Genomic DNA, 17,843 nt, shown 5'->3' on the forward strand with positions numbered 1-17,843 from the left:
GAGGAGCTGCTTCTTATGGATGAACAAAGAAAGTGGTTTCTTGAGACGGAATCTACTCCTGGTGAAGATGCTGTGAACATTGTTGAAATGACCACAAAGAATTTAGAATATAACATAAACTTAGTCGATAAAACAGAGGCAGGGTTTGAGAGCACTGACCCCAATTTTGAAAGAAGTTCTACTGTGGGTAAAATTCTATCAAGCAGCATTGAATGCTACAGAGAAATCTTTCATGAAAGGAAGAGTCAATCCACATGGCAAACTTCACTGTTGTCTTATTTTAAGAAATGGCCACAAACACCTCCACCTTTAGCACCCACCACCTCGATCAGTCAGCAGCCATCAATATCAAGGCAAGACCTTCCACCAGCAAAAAGGATTACGACTCCCTGAAGGCTTAGATGATCGTTAGCATTTTTAGCAATGAAGTATTTTTAAGGTATATGTACATTGTTTTTATAGATACAGTGCTATTACACAATTAATAGGCTACACTATAGTGTAAACATAACTTTATATGCACTAGAAGACCAAAAAATTTGTGTGATTCACTTTATTGAGATACTCACTTTTGATTGTGGTGGTCTGGAACTGAACCCACAGTATCTCTGAGGTGCCTTATAAATATGATTGCACTGGACAAGCAATTCGTACTACCAGAAATGTCCCACCAGGATAGACTCATGAGTGCATGAAAAGAACAGATATTCATAGAAGTGAACTGCTTTCATGCAACCCACACCCAACAGGGGCCTGTGACGTTGGCTGTGGCCATGACGCTCGGCAGGGGTGTGCCTCCCTCTGTCACAGGCTCCCTTAGAGGTACAACAGGCACGGGCCACAGAAATGCTACAGTGCCCTATGGGTGAAAAAACCAGGCCGTAAATAGTATGCAAAGTGTGAGGTCATATTACAGAACACGTATACCCTGAGGAAGAGAAAGAAGACCCTTATGGAACATGGGGCACTGCCGACACACACGTCTCCGCACTCCCACCAAGAACAAGTGAAGAACCACCACAGAAACCAGCCTTGTGCCGAACAGGCCCCAGCCCTCCCTTGTGCTTCTGGGCGGAGGGGATCCGCACAGTTACCTTCACATAAAATAGGAAAAGGCACCAAGATCACAGCAGGTGTGGAAACCCAGCCCTCAGCGGGGGTCTGAGGTCCTACCTTCAGCGGCTGGTGTGGGGGCTGGCCCAGGTGTGGTAGCCTCAGCCCAGGTACCCCATCCTCCCAGCAGATCCGGGTGGCTGGATGAGGCTGTCATCTTACCAGGCTCCACTGGCAGATCCCCTGGAAAGAAGGTGCCAGAAAAAGAGTACCATTTGGTATGTCTGCCGGTCCCTCCTGGTGTGGGGCCCCCTTCTTCCCTCACATGTGAGCAGTACGCAAACCCTGTTGGGCACATGGCCTTGAGGGACGAGGCACGGCTGCCCCTGCTTTGCTCAGGGCCCTAGTGGCCAACACCCCATGTACTCCAGGAAGGGCTGGTGGCCACAGAGCTGGGGCTGGGCTCAGCTGTCACTGACTGGCCTCCCTCCTCCCGATGAACCCTGAGGATGCACCATGTGATCAATGAACTGACCAGCTGGATGTAAGGGGAAGCTCACAGCCACAATGAGGAGCATCAGCATGGCCCTATCTGAAGGGGACTCCAAGCCCTGCCCTCTTCAGCAGCGCTCCATGGTGTCCCCAGAACCTGCCTTCCCTAAAGCTGTCCAGAGCTCATGATGGCACAGATACTGACCAGCTGAATAGCCTTGCAAGGGGACAGAGCAGCTGTGACCATGCTTGGTATCAGCCCCCAGGCCCCAGCAAGTCCTGTCTGCCCTGGCACTGGCCACAATGCTCACCTCTGGAGTCGCCCAGCCCAGCACTGCCTGGATGTGCTCCATGTTGCCCACTCACAAGCCACCCCACAGTGGTCACAGTCATCACCCCAGAGTGCACCAGGGATGATACCGCTGCCTGCTTAGGGGAAAGAGCCTGAACTCCTTCCCCAGGACCATGCCAGAGGGGCAGCCTGGTCCCCTCCCCTCTCCTGCTGGCCTGTCTGTAGAAGCCACTCCTGCCTCTCCCACAGCATGGCCTTCTCCCCAGGGACACACACGCATTTCATGTCCTCCTGCCATGCTCTCACTAGCACTGGCTTCCTGGACCACTCTGCCTCCCACCCTCCGACCCCTGGGCCTTACATAAGCTCTGGGCACAGGTGACTGTCCCTGTGCATGGTCACAATTCTGGAGCCCAGAGAAGGCCTCACCGTGGGTGGGGGCACCTTGGGGACCCAGAACATGTTGCAGGTTTGGGGACAGTTTGGGTGAGACACAAGAGCAGTCTGTCCTTACCTCATGGGCAGTCGGTCCAGCCCCACCCACTGCCCGAGATGCAGGTCCGACCTCAAGCCGCGTCCCGAGGGAGGAGGCTGCATGAAGCACAAACTCCCATGTCCCGCCAAGCTGTGCAAGCCACGTACCCAGGTGCAGGAAGTCGGCACTGCAGGATGGGGGTGGAGCGCTGTGGGTGGATGGGAAGGCAGGCGGGGTGGCTGCAGAGTCCGAATTGAGGAACTCGCCATTGAGAAACTCTCCAAAGAGATCAGGTTTGGAGCAGGGCTGGGTGTCGGAATCAGAAGGCAGCAGCAAGGGGTCAAATGGGTCAGCTGCAGGGATAGGCAGGAACAGGTGAGACCTTCACCAAAGCATCAGCCCATCCTCCTGGGGTCAGAGCTGCCCAAGGAGGCCACAGCACTGCACTGGGGACACAGCATGGTGGTCAGCCTGGGGCCTCCTCTCTTCTACTGCCTGGCACCCCAGGGCCCTGGATAAAGTTCCCAGGACATGGCCCTGCCCATGGGAGACAGAGCAGGCAGTTCCCACCCATGAGCTCAGACAGGAGGGAGGCCCTTCCCCTCCTCTGGGCACCTCTAAGGTGACAATGATGGCCCCCACTCCTCCTCACTCATTTACTGTGATGCTGATCCGCATCAGAACAGAAATGTGTACCAGGGGCAGGGGGTGGGCTGGCCAGGAGCAGGTCATCCGGGGACCCTTCTGGAACAGCCTCAGGGGGCCCAAGGAGGCGGCTGAGGAGGTCGGTGTTGCTGGAGGGGGCCCTGCAGGCCTGCACCGGGGGAGCCGGCCCCTGGCCCGCCTCGGAGTGCAGCCCCAGGAGGTCAACGCTGTCTTCCTGCAGCTCGGGTTCTGGCAGCTCGGGCTCCGGTGGTGTGGCCGCTGTCCCCACATCAAAGATCAAGTCCTGCTGGCCCGGCCCATCGCCCTCGATCCTGGGCGCCCTGCTCTCACTCGAGCACAGTGACTCCTCCTCTTCTGACGCTGCACCCTCATCTCTGTCCTCCATCAGGACAGACTGATTCTCCTTGGGAGAGGCGTTTCCTACACCAGTCTCAGATTCCTTCTCCTCTGAAAAGAAAACAAAAGGGCAGGCTGGTGGACCTGCACGTTGATGGGGCTGATGTGACAGGCGCATGGTCAGCAAAGCCCCCACGCCCTGGTCAGGCCCACACCTGCAGACCACCTCAGCGCCTCCCCTGCCCAGGGCACCCAGCAAAGGTGACTGATACTCCTTGAGGTTTCCTGAGGCTCTTCCGGCCCTTCAGGAGCTTCCCCCTCAAGCAGGCTCTGCCCGCTGCTCTCTCGACGATCAAGAGCTCAGTCTTGTGGGGTACACACTGCAGCCCCCACGTGGGACAGCGCACCCGGGGAAGGAATGCCCAGCCTAGGGAGCGCTGGGAACAGGCACGGTGGGAGGGCTGGCCAAGGGTGTTGTGGCAGAAGGTGGCTGGGGCATGCCCTAGGGGTGAGACGTCAGGGTGACCCACCAGATGTTTGGCTGCAGCAACTGGGCTGGGGGGTCAGGGACCCCGGGGGGTGGGCAGTGAGGGGCCAGGAGTTCCCTGTGGGGACTCAGGAGCCTGTGTGACCAGCCTGCCCAGGCCCATACCCTGAGACCACTGGGGAGGGCCTCGGCCAGCACCCCGGGCTGTGAGTCTGCTCTTACAAATTCAAAACCACCAAAGTCCTGTGAGAGCCACCAACAACCAGGCCAGTGTGTAGGGTCTACAGGCCCACTCTGAGGAAGCCCCAGCTCAGCCCGGGGCCTGTCTCCCGCCCACGCCTGCGCTCCTACCCTGCCAATCCAGCGTGTGGAGGAAATGGCTGGTGTCTGTGCTGCTGCTCGGTGGCGAGTCTGACTCAGTGGGCTCCGCTTCTGGGGATCCCTCCTCAGCGTCATACTGAGCCGTGGAGCCGGGCTGCCGGGGGAGCTCCGGCTTCCCTGCCGGGAGAGGACGAATCAGCCAGCAGGCTGGGGTGGGTGAGGCCTGGAGCCAACAAGTGCAGAAGGATGAGCGGGCACCAGCAGGTGGCCAGGCCTGGGGACACAGTAGCCCCAACGCCAAGTGTCAGGAACCCACACCAAGGACACGAGGACCTCAAGGCTCCCCTCGTGAACAAGTCCCTGTTGTCCACTCTGATGCTGCTCTGGGCCACATGTGTGCACATAGGTACACAGGCACACATGCCCACACAGATGCACATACACACGCCACACACCACACAGGCATGCACACACCACATGACATGCAGACATGAATTTACACATACCATACAAGCATGCACACACCACAGTCTCAACACCATGCATACGTGTGCAGCCACCATACACAAGCACGTAACACGTGACACATACACATGCGCACACCAACACGTTCATGTCACACATTACACACACCACATATATCAACATATGTACATGTACACAGCACACACCTGTACACACAAATAACCCCCCCTTCAGGAATACCTAATTGTCCTCAGATAAGAAAACATAAAAAATGCAAAAACGCAAAAATGTGACATGCCCATGAGATGACATCACAAGTTGTACCTGCCAACGTACTATTTGTACTAGTTTTTTGGTAACTGCTCTGAAATAAGGAGAAGATACAACCACGCTGCGTGGGGCCACAAGCAGGAATAAGAACTTTGCTCCTCCCTGAGCGTGACTCCAGCAGGTCCTGAGAGAAATCTCTCACTTAGAACGAATGTGTGTCCAGAACACAAGACCTGAGAGCCAGCGCCTGACACACACCTGCCCAGAGGCAGCCCTTGCCGGTGGGTGCAGACCTGGCCCATGTGACCCCACAAAGCAGACTCAGAGCAAACTGCTGCCACGCTCCAGCAAATCGGGTTTCTATTTCTGCCCCCACCTAAGACAAGAGGACCCAGTGCCTGAGGGTGGCCCGGGGGCAACCCAAGTATGCGGTAAGTCGGGGGAAGCCTCCACTGCCCTCAGGTTCCTCCCTTCTCTGGCGCTGTAGCTGGTGGCTTTACGGCACACCCAAAGACAGGAGTTTCCAGAACCTCCCGCAGTTGTGAGCAGCTTGGAGCCTGAGCGCAGCCCGCGCACAGGTGCTGCAGATAGGGTGTGGTGGGCTCTGCCCCAGGCCCTGAACAGAGCCAGGCCACCTGCAAGTGCATATGAAGAACAGGAATTCCATCATTTTACCTGTGGGACCTTACCAAATTTAGACAGAATGTCTTGCTGCTCCTCTCGGCTGGAAAACAGGATTTTGGGGTTCAGCCCCCTCATATTTGCGTTCTCCCATGGCGGGGCCTCCCGGCTCGGCCTGTCCCTGGGCTCCACCTCTACTTCCAAGTTCACTTGGAACAAGTCCGGGTATTTCTCTTGAATGTCACAAGCGTCCAGGTCATACCTGCGGTGTTACCAAATAGACACCAGTTAGGAAGACCCACAGAATAGTCTGCATGTCACTTAAACATTTGCTAAAGAAACGTGCACAGAAACATGACTGTGTAGCTGGCAGATGGGGCCTCAAGGCAGCACCGGGACAGACAGCCATCTCCGCCCCCACCAAACCCATAGCCATGTAAGCCACGGCCCAGTGAACTTGCCCAGTAGCTTGCAGGGCAGGAACGTACGACTCCCAACAGGAAGGGCCAGGGGCACGCGTGGGTCATGGCCCAGCAGAGGCCGCTCTGACATCAGGGTGGGGATTCCCCTGATTGTGTCCAAGTCAGAAGAGTGCTGGGCTGGGCCCCGACACTGCAGCAAATGCACAGGAGCAGACGGGACAGCTCCCACTGGCAAGGCAACTCTGGCACCCAGGTGGGCAAGCTCCACATGGCAGGCCCTCGGGGCCAGGCCTCATCCCCAACTATGTATGTGCTGAGGCCACTCAGTTGGTTCAAATCAGGTACTTTGGGACTATAAATGCATTTTCCATAAAAATGGTGATGTCCACTCTGGTAAAAACCCCCAACTATTAACAACTGCCCATAAAATCAAGACCTCTGGAATGTGGATTCCAGGGACTGAAAACAAGATTCCAGGGGAAAGGAAGCCACAGCTCACTGTGGGGCCCAGGGAGGCAGTGCTGGCTCGAGCCTGCCCCTGCTTGGGCCGTGGGGAGAGGTGGGGGTTCGAGTGGGAGAACATTTCGGGGTCTCCAGACGACATTCAGGGCAGCTGTCCGGTGGCACAGGAGGCAGACTAGGAACCAGGATAACCTGAAAGTGATGACTTCAGCTGCCATTTCACTGAACTGTTCTAATTTCGTGCGTCGGCGTCTCTCTAAGGAATTCCAGGGTATCTCACATATTTCCTTAGGTTGTCTCTGATAAAATTTATAGGTTACACTGATAAACTCTGGCTCTTTAGATGTTCCCCAACGTCCGCCCTATTTGATACCATCTAACGTGTTACGCTTAAGCTTTATGTGGATAAAAAAATAGAAAAAGGAACAAGAGAGCAGCAGCTGGTTCCTGCGAGACCTTAGGTGCCGAGGGGTGGTAACAACAACACTCCGAAGTAGAAGACCAGCTCTGAGCAGAGAGCAGAGGGGACGGAGGCAGAGCTCCAGCTGACCTTAACTGTTACTGCTCTGGATTTCAAGAAACAAAACCAGGGAACACACATGACTCTGATGTATAAAGACCCCTGGCTGACTCCTTCCTACCCCCCAAAACATAATCACCTCTGTGCCGAGGGAGAGAGAGAACAGAAGCAGCCACTGGTGACTGCCCCAAGGGGTGGGCATCCCGCTTCCCGCCAGGGCTATGGGCAGGTGCGCCACCTCATGCAGAGCGGCTGCCCCTGCACACCCTGCCCAGGCACTCTGGGCACAGGTGGTCGTGGCACAAGCCTGAAGGCCACCACAAACCACCTTCCACACCTCAGTCTCTCTTTCTGCGTCAGTTGCCCAGTCAGGAGACTACAGGTGACTGCACTCAGCCAGGTGGGACTGCTACCTGGAGCCTCGGAGACGGTGATATCCGTAAAGGGGTCACCAGACACTGGGGAAGATTCTGACAGCCAGGAGATGGCGATCACAGTGAGGAATGGAGTGGACCCCGCCATCAACGAGGACAGAGGGAGTGAGGGAAGCTCAGCTCCAGGGCCCTGGGCCAGCCTCCCCACCCCAGCTGGCCCCCCAAGACTGCCGCTGGGCCCTGGGCCCTGGGCCTGCAGCTCCCCCAGCAGGGTGGTGAGGAAACAATGAGGGCCTATGAGCAGGGCTGCAGGACACAGCCACAAGCCCCACCGCTCAGGCCCCTGTGTGGTCAGGCTCCAAGAGGCGGCTTCTGCCACGCTTGGCTGGTAAATGAAAGTGCTGACCTGTGTCACGACTGCAACCCTGTGCACTGAGACCTGTCTGGCACCCTCACTCAGCCCCAGGACGCCTGAAGGCCTCTGTGCATCCTTCTTGGGCTCATCAGTGTCTGGACAACAATGCTCCAAATTCTCCTTTCACATTGCCTATGTCAGCCACATCTCTGCAAAGCTATCCCACCCACGGCATGTGCCACATTCCTGCATCCATCAGTCAACTCAAAAGCCTTCTCCTCATTTGATTCATTCATTCATTTTTAGAGGTCTAACATACACAAAATGCACAACCCTAAGAGCACAACTCAATCAAGCTGTATTTGTGCATAGCCGGTATAATTCAGAACACATTGCTAGGGTTGGAATGTGTCCCCCAAAATGCACGTGCTGGAAAACGCAATGCCCAGTGCAGATGGATTGATGCTGCTATAAAGAGGGCCTCTGGGAGGGGTTGGTTCACTCTCTCGCCACATGAGGATGCAGCAAGAGGCCCTCGCCAGACCGAATGCTGGACTTTCATCTTGGCCTTCCTGGCCTCCAGAACAGTGGGAATTAAGTTTCTGCTCTTCATAAGCCACCCAGTCTCAGATGCTCACTGCCTCTTCACCCCAGAAAGATCCCTGTGTGTCCCCAGGTCAAGTCCCAAAGGGAGCCCTGCCTTGGGCTCTAAGAACATTCTTGGATGAGTTGCGTTATTGGTTCCAAGCTCTCATTTCTCTTGAGGACACAGTCAGGAGTACAAAGCTCAAGTAGATTTTCCACAGAGGTTGTACCATTTTACACTCCCACATCCTTGCCAACATCGGATAGTGTCAGCCATTCTAGTCAGAGTACACGGTGGCTCTAACTTGCATTTCCCTGATGACTAATGACAGTGAGAAGGCTTTCTGCATATAGTCACGCATAGCTTAACGATGGGGATACGGTCTGAGAGATGCACTGTCAGGCAATCCCGTCACGCGAACGTCACAGGGTGCACTTACACAAACCCAGATGGCATCGCTTCCTACACACCTAGGCTGTGTGGTATGGCCTGTTGCTCTCAGGCCACAAACCTGAACAGTAGGGTACTGTACTGAATGCTGCAGGCAACGGTAACACAATGGTAAGTATTCGTGTGCCTCACATATCTAAGCATGGAAAAGCAACAGGAAAAACAAGACAAAAAATGGTACGCCTATATAGGGTACTTACTGTGAACAGGGCTTTCAGGGCTGGAAGCTGCTCTGGGTGAGTCAGGGTGAGTGGTGAGTGAGCGTGAAGATCTAGAATGTACTGTGTACCACCACAGGCTTTATACACACCATATGCTTAGGCTACACTAAACACATTTTATAAAATTTCTTTCAATAATAAATGAACACTGCTATCATTTTACTTTATAAACTTAATTTTTTTAACTTTTTGACTCTTGTAATAATACTTATTTTTCTTTATATACTTATTCTATAAGCTTTTTCCTATTTTAAAAATTTTTTATTATTTTTACTTCTTAAACTTTTTTGTTAAAAATGAAGATACAACAAATATTAGTCTAGGCCTACACAGGGTCTGGATCATCAAGACATCACTAGGCAATAGGAATCTTTCAGTGCCATTGTAAGCTTATAGCACCACCGTCATGTGTGGTCTGCCTGTCCTTGGTGACCATTCGGATCCCCATGTTGGGAAGAGTGTGACCACGTCATTTGCCCATTTTAATGGGTTGTCTTTCTCTCTCTGATCTGTAACCCTTCAGATATTCCAGATGTGTGTACTACAAACATCTCCCTGTGAGCTTCTTAATGGTGTCTGTTGATGACAAATGCTCTTAATTTTAATTAAGCAAAGATTACCAAGCCTTTCCTTTAGAGTTAGCTCTTTTTCTGCTTAAGAAATTTTTGCCCAACTAATGGTTATGAAGATACTCTATTTTCTTCTAGAAGCTGTATCATGGAATATTTTCCAGTTTAGGTATATGGCCCCATGTCAAAATAAGTTTTGTACATATTGTGCGAAAGAGGCTCTTTTTTTTTTTTCTTCAAACAGGTATCCCTGGGCCTGACCCTCTCCCCATTGAACTGAGCAGTGCCTTTGCTGTAAACCCGGAACATGTGCGTGTTGGTCTCTATACCGCTCCCTGGCTCAGTGTGTTGATCGGGATGGTCTGAATGTTCACATACTCCCAAATTCACACGCTGAGGCTTCCCCCACCAAGGTGATGGAATCAGGAGGTGGCGCCTTTGAGAGCTGACGCATTCATGAGGGTAGGGCCTCATGAATGGGATTACTGCTCTCATAAAAGAGGCCCCAGGAAGATCCCTCGCCTCTTCCACCATGTGAGCAGAAGGTACCATCTATGAAAGAGAGAACCAGCTCTCAGCAGGCACCACTTCTGCCGGTGTTGTGACGTTTGACTTCCTGGGCTCCAGACTGTGGGAAATAAACTCCTGTAGTTTATAAGCCACCTAGTGCACTGAGACCCCTGTCCCTGCACACTATGCTAAATACTGTGGCTTCGGGGCCCTCTTGACTCCTGGTAGGTCATTCCTTCAACTCTGCCCTTTAGATGGCCTTGGCCATGCAAATCCTTCCCCATCAGCCTATTGATCCCACACTCACACCCCTGCTGGGATGGCACAGAAGCCAGAGACCACGGACTTCTTCATCAGTGTGCTGGCCAGGTAACAGCAACCCAAACCAAAGGAATTCACTCTCTCACAGTCTAGAGCCCAGGAGTGTGAGACCCAGGTGTCGCAGGGTAGCACCTCCTCCAAAGGCTCAGGGGAGGACCCTTCCTGCCTCCCTCAGCTCGTGGCTGTGTCCCCCCTGCCTCTGCTCCTCCCCACCGCGTTTCCTCCTCCATGTGTCTCCTCATCTTCCTACAGGGCCATGAATTTCAAGAGGACACTAATCAACTCCATTGGTTGTTGTACAGAATTGGTTAGTGTCCTCCCGATATCCTAAAAATACTGCATCTTCCAACCCATGAACATGGTAAACCCCTTACTTTTTACATTTTAGTGCTTAATTTTATCTCAGCAAGTATTTGTAGTTTTCAGCCTGTAAGTCTTACATGTCTTTTGTTAGATTTATTCCTAGGTATCTGATGCTTTTTGAATTACTATAAACGGCATTGTTTTTTAAATTTCATTTTTTGTTTATATTTTGCTGTATTTTAACTCCACATTCAGCAATTTTACTAAATTTATGTACTCACTCTAACAGTGTGCAGGTGCTCCTGGATTCCTGCTGTAACAATCCCACTAACCGTGGGAAGCAGCAGCTGAAACTTTTTTCTTCCATTCCTTCTGCCCTTTCTTTTTCTTGCTGCCCTGGCTAGGGCCAGCCATAAAATGGTGCACAGTGGGAGTGGAAACCTTATTCTGTCTACAGACTCAGGTCGGAAAAGCCCAAGCAGTTCACCATCAGCCTGGATGAGGCCTTTAGGGTTGTGGGTCCTCTATCGGAATCAGAACGTTCCCTCCCTTCCTTAATTGCTGGACTTTCGATGAGAAAGGGTACTCACTTTATCAATGAAAAGATCGTATGGGTTTTTGTCTTTATTCTGTTAATGTGGTGAATCAGAGAGACTAATTTTCAAATGTTAAAACAACCTCACATTCCTGAAATGAAGCAGACAAGATGTATCATCCTTGCTATGTAACACTAGATTCTGTTGGCTAATATTTTGTTGAGAACTTTTGTATCATATTCCTGAGACAGTGGCCTACAATTCTCCTCTCCTACAACATTCCTATCAGGTTTTGCTATAATAATAGGCAGTGCTGGCTTCCCAGCACCAAGAAGGGCTGTCTCTCCGCATTCTCTGGGAGAGTCTGCCTAGCGTAATCTCTTCTTCAAGTGTCTGGGCTCTGCACAGCAATCTGGACATGGAGTTTGTCTTTGTGGGATGGTTTTAAATGACAGAGTACATTTCTTTAACAGATATCTCAGTTTAGTATTTCTTCCTATGTCCATTTTGATACATTGTGTTTTTCAAAGCATTTGTTCATTTCACCCAAAATGTCAAAAGTAGGGCCACAACATTCTCCCTAGCATCTTCTGAGTACCTTTTCAATGTCCACGGGTTCCGCAGAGTCCTGTTCCACTTCTGATACTGGGAACTAGCGTCTTTCTTCCTTCTTGACCACATTCGTTAAGCATTCATCAATTTATCTTTTCAGAGAATCAAAAAACATCTTTTGGCTTTACTAATTTTTCTTATGTTATGCTTGCTTTCTATTTAATTGAATTCTGCTCCTACTTTTGACTATTTTTTTCCACCTACTTTGAGTTCAATCTGCTGTTCTTTCCCTAATGTCCTGAGATGTGCACTTAGGCACTGACTGTCAACCTTTCTTCTTTATAATTTAAAGTTATAAATGTCCTCTAAACACTGCTTTAGATGCATTCCAAAAGCTTTTGCAAGTGGTATTGTGATTATCACTGGGTTTAAAGTATTTTCTTATTTCAACTGTGATTTCCTTTTTGGCACGTGGGTTACGTTTCTGCTGTCTCTGGGTATGCTCCTGTTAATGATTCTACTTTAACCCACTTTCTGAGACTTAATTTACAACCAATGTGTATGTCTACTTTGGCAAATGTTCCACTTGAACAGAGACAGTTTCTCCAGGTGTTTGTTGAAGTGTGCAAAACTCAGGTCAAGTTGTTTAAACTTATTGTAAAAAAAAAAAAAAAATCTTCTGCATCCTACCTGACTTTTTAATAATACTTCTGTTGACCAAAGAGAGAAGTTACTACCAGTGTGGGTTTGTCAGTGTCACCTTCTATTAAAGTAGTTCTGTCCGTTTCTGCTGTTCATCTTGAAGATGTTACCAGGTGCTCACAGACCTAGGGCAGGGACCTCTTCCTCATGGACTGGCCATTCTGGCACCGCACATGTTGCTCTTATTTCCAGCATCCCTTCTTGTCTCAGTCTACTCCAATACCACTATCGGAACATCAGCTCTCTGTTAATGTTTGTGTGGTATGTGATTTCCCACTGCTCAATTTTGGCCTTTCTGGGTCTTCATATACACTTTTTTTTAACGTATGGCTCTTTCTTTTTTTTCTTTTTTTTTTTTTTGAGACAGAGTCTCACTTTGTTACCCGGGCTAGAGTGAGTGCCGTGGCATCAGCCTAGCTCACAGCAACCTCAAACTCCTGGGCTTAAGCGATCCTCCTGCCTCAGCCTCCCGAGTAGCTGGGACTACAGGCATGAGCCACCATGCCCGGCTAATTTTTTTGTATATATATTTTTAGTTGGCCAGATAATTTCTTTCTATTTTTTTAGTAGAGACGAGGTCTCACTCTTGCTCAGGCTGGTCTCGAACTCCTGACCTCGAGCGATCCACTCGCCTCGGCCTCCCAGAGCTAGGATTACAGGCGTGAGCCACCGCGCCCGGCCCGTATGGCTCTTTCAAACAGAATATACTTGAGTTTTTTGGTTTGCCTGGTTGTGCTTTAACCCAGCCCAGCAGTCGCATCTGTTAACCGGAGGCCTCCTTCCATTTCTGTTCCTGCATGACGGACAGCGCTGGGCTTAAGTCTCACTCGCCATTTGTTTTCTACCCCTCCCATCTGGTTTTGTCTCCCTGTTTCTACATTCTTCTTTTGAATTAATCACATATTTTTTACTCTATTTTTCTTCTCCTCCAACCGACCTTTCTTGTTCACCCTGGGGATCACAACTTGCACCCCAGACTCATGACCGTCCCTACTGAATCGGAGGGAGGACCCCAGCAGATTTACTCACTGCTCCCCTCTCCTGCCTTTGTTTTCTGCCATACTGTCACCACACATTTTACTCCCAAATGGGTCCTCACACCCATGATACATTACATTGATGTTTCCAGTAGCTGACACCCACATAATTCACACTTTCCAGCACTCCTCAGTGTTTCCTGTCCTCACATCTCAGGCTTGCTATTCCTTACTCCCTGAGACGTAGCCGATCGGCTGACGATAAACTCTCTCATGCTTGATCTGCCTAAAAACATCTCTAATTGGCTTTCGCCTCTCAAGGATAATTTCACTGGATACAGAATTCCAACGTCTTCCCTTCAGTACTTTGAAGATGGCACCCAACCGACTCACCACTGTACCTCTTGAGGAAAGTTCCCCCTAGATCTCATCACCCAAGCGTCACAGCCCCACCCATTCCTTCCCCTCCCAGGGTGCCCGAAATTGTCGTCTTTGATTTTCAGTAATTCAACTGTGATGTTCTTGGGTAGGGGTTTCTTCTTTGCGTAAAAAAAAATCCTGTTTGGTGTTTGCAGAGTTTTTGATTGGATGCCTTTGGTGTCTTTCATCAGCGTAGGAAAGTTCTGGGCTAGCAAACTTTCACATGTTATTTCTGCTCCGCCCCTCCCAGAACTGACGGCAGACACCGCACCTCCTCATGGTACCCCCAATGTCTGCTTTGGTCCTTTCTGGACCTTCCATCATTTTTGTGATTCAATCTTCAGATGTTTTCTTCCAAATCACTATTTCTCTGTCCTACTGTGTCTATTCTGTTGTTAAACAAAGCTACTGAGTACTTCATTTCACTTGTAGAACGCACATCTGTCTCCTTTTTATACGTTCTAGATCTCTGGTGACATTCCCCACCTTTGCCTCTATTTTCCTGAACATGCTAATCAGTTACCAAAAGCCCATCTACCACCTCCAGTATGGAATCACCCGCAGATGTTTCACTCATTTTTCCCTCTGGTCTTCAGTCATTTGGTCTTTAAAAATTACACTAAGCCTACACTGTGGCTGGAAAACTACAGAAGCTCTGGGTGTTATCTTCCTCCAAAGGAGGAAAAAAGAAACGAAATGTTAAAGTTGTGAACATTTGAGTTAAAAAAGAAAAGTGTAAGACATAACAAAGACAAGAAATGTAAAACACAGATGAAATGTTAAAAAAAATTGTAAAAAAGAATAACAGAGACACAAAAACACAAAAGAAGTCCTCAGTCTCTTGGCATTGCCAACATGATGGCAGCCGGTGCGAGCTCTTTCTGAGCCCCCAAGGGGCAGGCCTGAGAGTGCAGAGGCCCTCAGGGGCCCCGAAGGGCTGGTCCCCTTTCCCTTTCTTTACTGGGTAGGAAACAAGCGTGCCTTGCCTGGACAACGACAGGCCCTGGACAGCCACGCAGCTGTTTCTGGAACCCCCTGGAGAGCTCCGCTCTTGTTCCTGGAACAACATTCATGCCATTCTGTCTTGCCTGGTAGGTATGTGTGTGAGTGAGGAAAAAGACGTCCAGTCAGAATCAAAACACCCCAGTGTGAAAACCTGTTCCACTGCTTCCTGGCTGAGTTGGGCCAGCTGCCTAGAGCCTGAATTCTGCCATGTAAGCTGTAAGGTGACACCTGCCACCTGCTGAGGGCCAGGTGTGTGCTGCTGGGCCTCTGACATCAGTGTAAGACTGAAGGTTACCCTTGGTGTGCTCATTTATCCATCTCCAAAACCAGACTGTGGCCTCCAGACAGGAGGGGCAGCATCTCACCATGTCCAACTCCATGCCCAGTAGGGCAGTTTGTACACATCAGGGACACAAAACACTTTTGCTAAAATGCAGTGGACACTATTCATCTGGTTATAGCACATCCAGGTGTAAGTGGCTAAATTCCAAAAAGGAACGTACACAGGGTCAGTCCAAGGTCATCAATGTGCAAAGTGAAACTGAGTACACTCGGCTCCAGGACAGGCCTAGGACTTGAGTCCAATGTTGCCAAGGGCCCATTCACACCATCTGCCACCCGTGCTCTCATGCCTTGGTCTGACCCTTGTGCGTAACAGTTTTGGCATCTGCCCCTCCCGACTGTAGCCCAGCATGACACCAACATACTTTGCAAATTTCACAGTGGTTGCATTCCGAGGCACGAACCCGGTGTGGAACTGAATCTGGAACATCTTCATGGAGGCCATCTGTCAAGAGAAAACAAACATGAGATCCTGCACACTGAGGAAGATAAAAACCAAATCCTCAGGTCACAGGAAAAATCCTCTCCCTTAAGAATGACAGGTGTCAAGTCACAGGAAGATAGTTCACGTTTAACAAGCTCTGAGAACGTCTCTGTTCTTGTGCACTGCTCCAGGTACTGGGGACACATAGGACTCAGGGCCAGTGCCCTTGTGCCACGTGCTGGGGGCTGGGGAGGGTGGTCAGTGGGAGCTGAGGGTCCTGAGAAGCTGTCTGTGTGGGTTGAGGGCCTGTGGTGGGGCATCCCCAAGGCCAAAGCCCAGCAAACGCCCCAAGAAGACTGCAGTCCTGTAATGATCTTGGGGGAAGGTCCAGACTTCTCAGGCTAAAATCCCTTCTGCCTTGTGCTCCACAGAGGGTGCTGGGGACCACAAAGGCAATCATTGCATGAAAACTAATCATGCTCACCAAATACCTAGCTCGACCCAGGATCCACCATGAGAACTGACAGGGAGCCAGCGTGGCACAGGTCAGACACCAAGTAGCCCCTGCAACCTCCCCAGAGAACCAAGCAGGCCCAGAGTCACTCACCTTGGCCTGTAGCCTTCCTCCCAGGGTGGACCTTGCATGATAAATTATAATGAGCACATCTCCTTGTACTGTTGTGCCCAGGGGAATGACCGCTCTGCCATCCTCAATTTTAAATTCCCTAAAGGACAGAATGATGAGAAATTGTTCACTTAATAAAAAGTGTAACATTCTAATGAAAGAGTGAACTTCAAAGAACCACTAACTACAGCAAGAATTCTGAGATCTTCTCAAGTATAATATCAAGCACTCAAACCCACAAGTTCTTCTCTGGATGACCACGGCACCAAATTATCTGCCACTGCCACTGCGTTTCCAAATGCATCTGCCTCAGCACGTCTCCACTGAGCTCTTTTTCACAAGTTTTCAGAGGAGTCAGAAGACAGAGGTTTGATATTCTTGTGTGAGGAGGCCCCACATGCAGACTCACCTCATCTTGTCATACTCCTGGGACGTGCTGGCCACGCGCTCGCCCCCCACGTAGACCTCACAGAAGGGCCTGCAGCCGCTCCTCTGCTTGCTGAACAGCGGCACCGGCGTCATGGCGACGGCCTTCAGCAGGATGGGCTTGCTGTGGGGCGTGATGGGCTCCTCCGCCACCATGTCACAGATATACTCAATGTACCTGCGGACAGACATGATAGAACTTTTCTCCTTTCAAATTTAAGGACTTAATGCTATAAAAATTCCCTTAAAGCAACATTTTAGTTATTCTTCACGAATCTGAAGTTATAATTTTCATTCGGTTCACATTTTTTTGTTCTTTCGCCCAGGTTGGAGTGCCGTGGTGTGATCATAGCTCATTGCAGCCTCGAATGCCTGGGCTCAAGCGATCCTCCCGCCTCAGTGTCCCAAGTAGCTGGGACTACAGGTGTGAAGCCACCAGCCCGGCCTGAAATATTTTTAAATTTCTTGAGACTTTCTCTTTTACTCATAGGCTATTTACAAATAAGTTGTTTAATTTTGAAACATTTAGAGATTTTTCCAGATATCTTTCTGATATTGATTTCTAGTTTTATTTCATTATTGCCTGAGAACATATTTTACATGATTTCAATTTTTAAAAATTTGTTGAGGTTTAATGGCCCAAAATATGATCTTTTTTGGTTGAATGCTCCATGGGTGCTTGAAAGAAATGTTTATTTTTCTGTTGCTGGGTAGAATGTTCTATAGATGTCAGGTAAGTTTAGTGGGTTGGTGGGACAGTTCACTTCTGTGTCCTTGCTGATTTTCTATCTACTTGTTCTACTGAGAGAGGAACGTTGAAGTCTGCACTATATATGAATCTATTTCTCCTTTCAATTCTATCAGTTTGTTGCTTTATAACTTTTGAATCCATTTTATCTGCTATTGATACAGCAACTCTGACTTCCTCATGGCTAGTGTTTCCATGGTGCATCATCTTTGCGGCACACAACTCCAGGGCTCCCACCTCATGTGTGGTGTCCATGCCCTTGTATAATGCCCTCTTGGGAGCAGCAACTTGCTTCTGACCAACAAGAGATGAAAGATGCCACTTCTATGATAAGAGTGCTCCCCATCCTCACAGCAGACTTGCTCTTGAGGCTATCCTCGAAGGCCTGGGCAATAGGGAACTGCCGGCAGCCTCCAGGGCTAGAGGATGTGTCCAGCCGATGATGGTCAGCAAGAAGCCAGGACACTCAGTCCTTCAATCACACGCAAATGAATTCTGCCAACAACCTGAGTGAG

At 50.1% G+C, this 17,843-nt stretch overlaps 1 protein-coding gene across 8 annotated transcripts in view; it reads right to left on the reverse strand.

Moving 5' to 3' along the window:
- Positions 1–17,843, reverse strand: part of GAK (cyclin G associated kinase) — a 69,585-nt gene that overhangs the window by 10,490 nt on the left and 41,252 nt on the right. For all 8 annotated transcript variants that reach the window (XM_045528296.1, XM_045528289.1, XM_045528290.1 and 5 more), the window contains 8 exons: positions 16,564–16,758; positions 16,137–16,254; positions 15,471–15,550; positions 5,547–5,740; positions 4,153–4,299; positions 3,009–3,425; positions 2,480–2,665; positions 1,174–1,296 (listed from right to left, as the gene is read on the reverse strand). In XM_045528296.1, coding sequence (XP_045384252.1) covers positions 1,174–1,296; positions 2,480–2,665; positions 3,009–3,425; positions 4,153–4,299; positions 5,547–5,740; positions 15,471–15,550; positions 16,137–16,254; positions 16,564–16,758 — 1,460 coding nt within the window. The remainder of the gene's footprint in view (positions 1–1,173; positions 1,297–2,479; positions 2,666–3,008; positions 3,426–4,152; positions 4,300–5,546; positions 5,741–15,470; positions 15,551–16,136; positions 16,255–16,563; positions 16,759–17,843) is intronic.

Source organism: Lemur catta, chromosome 17 (assembly GCF_020740605.2).
Source record: "Lemur catta isolate mLemCat1 chromosome 17, mLemCat1.pri, whole genome shotgun sequence".
Taxonomy (NCBI): Eukaryota; Metazoa; Chordata; class Mammalia; order Primates; family Lemuridae; genus Lemur; species Lemur catta.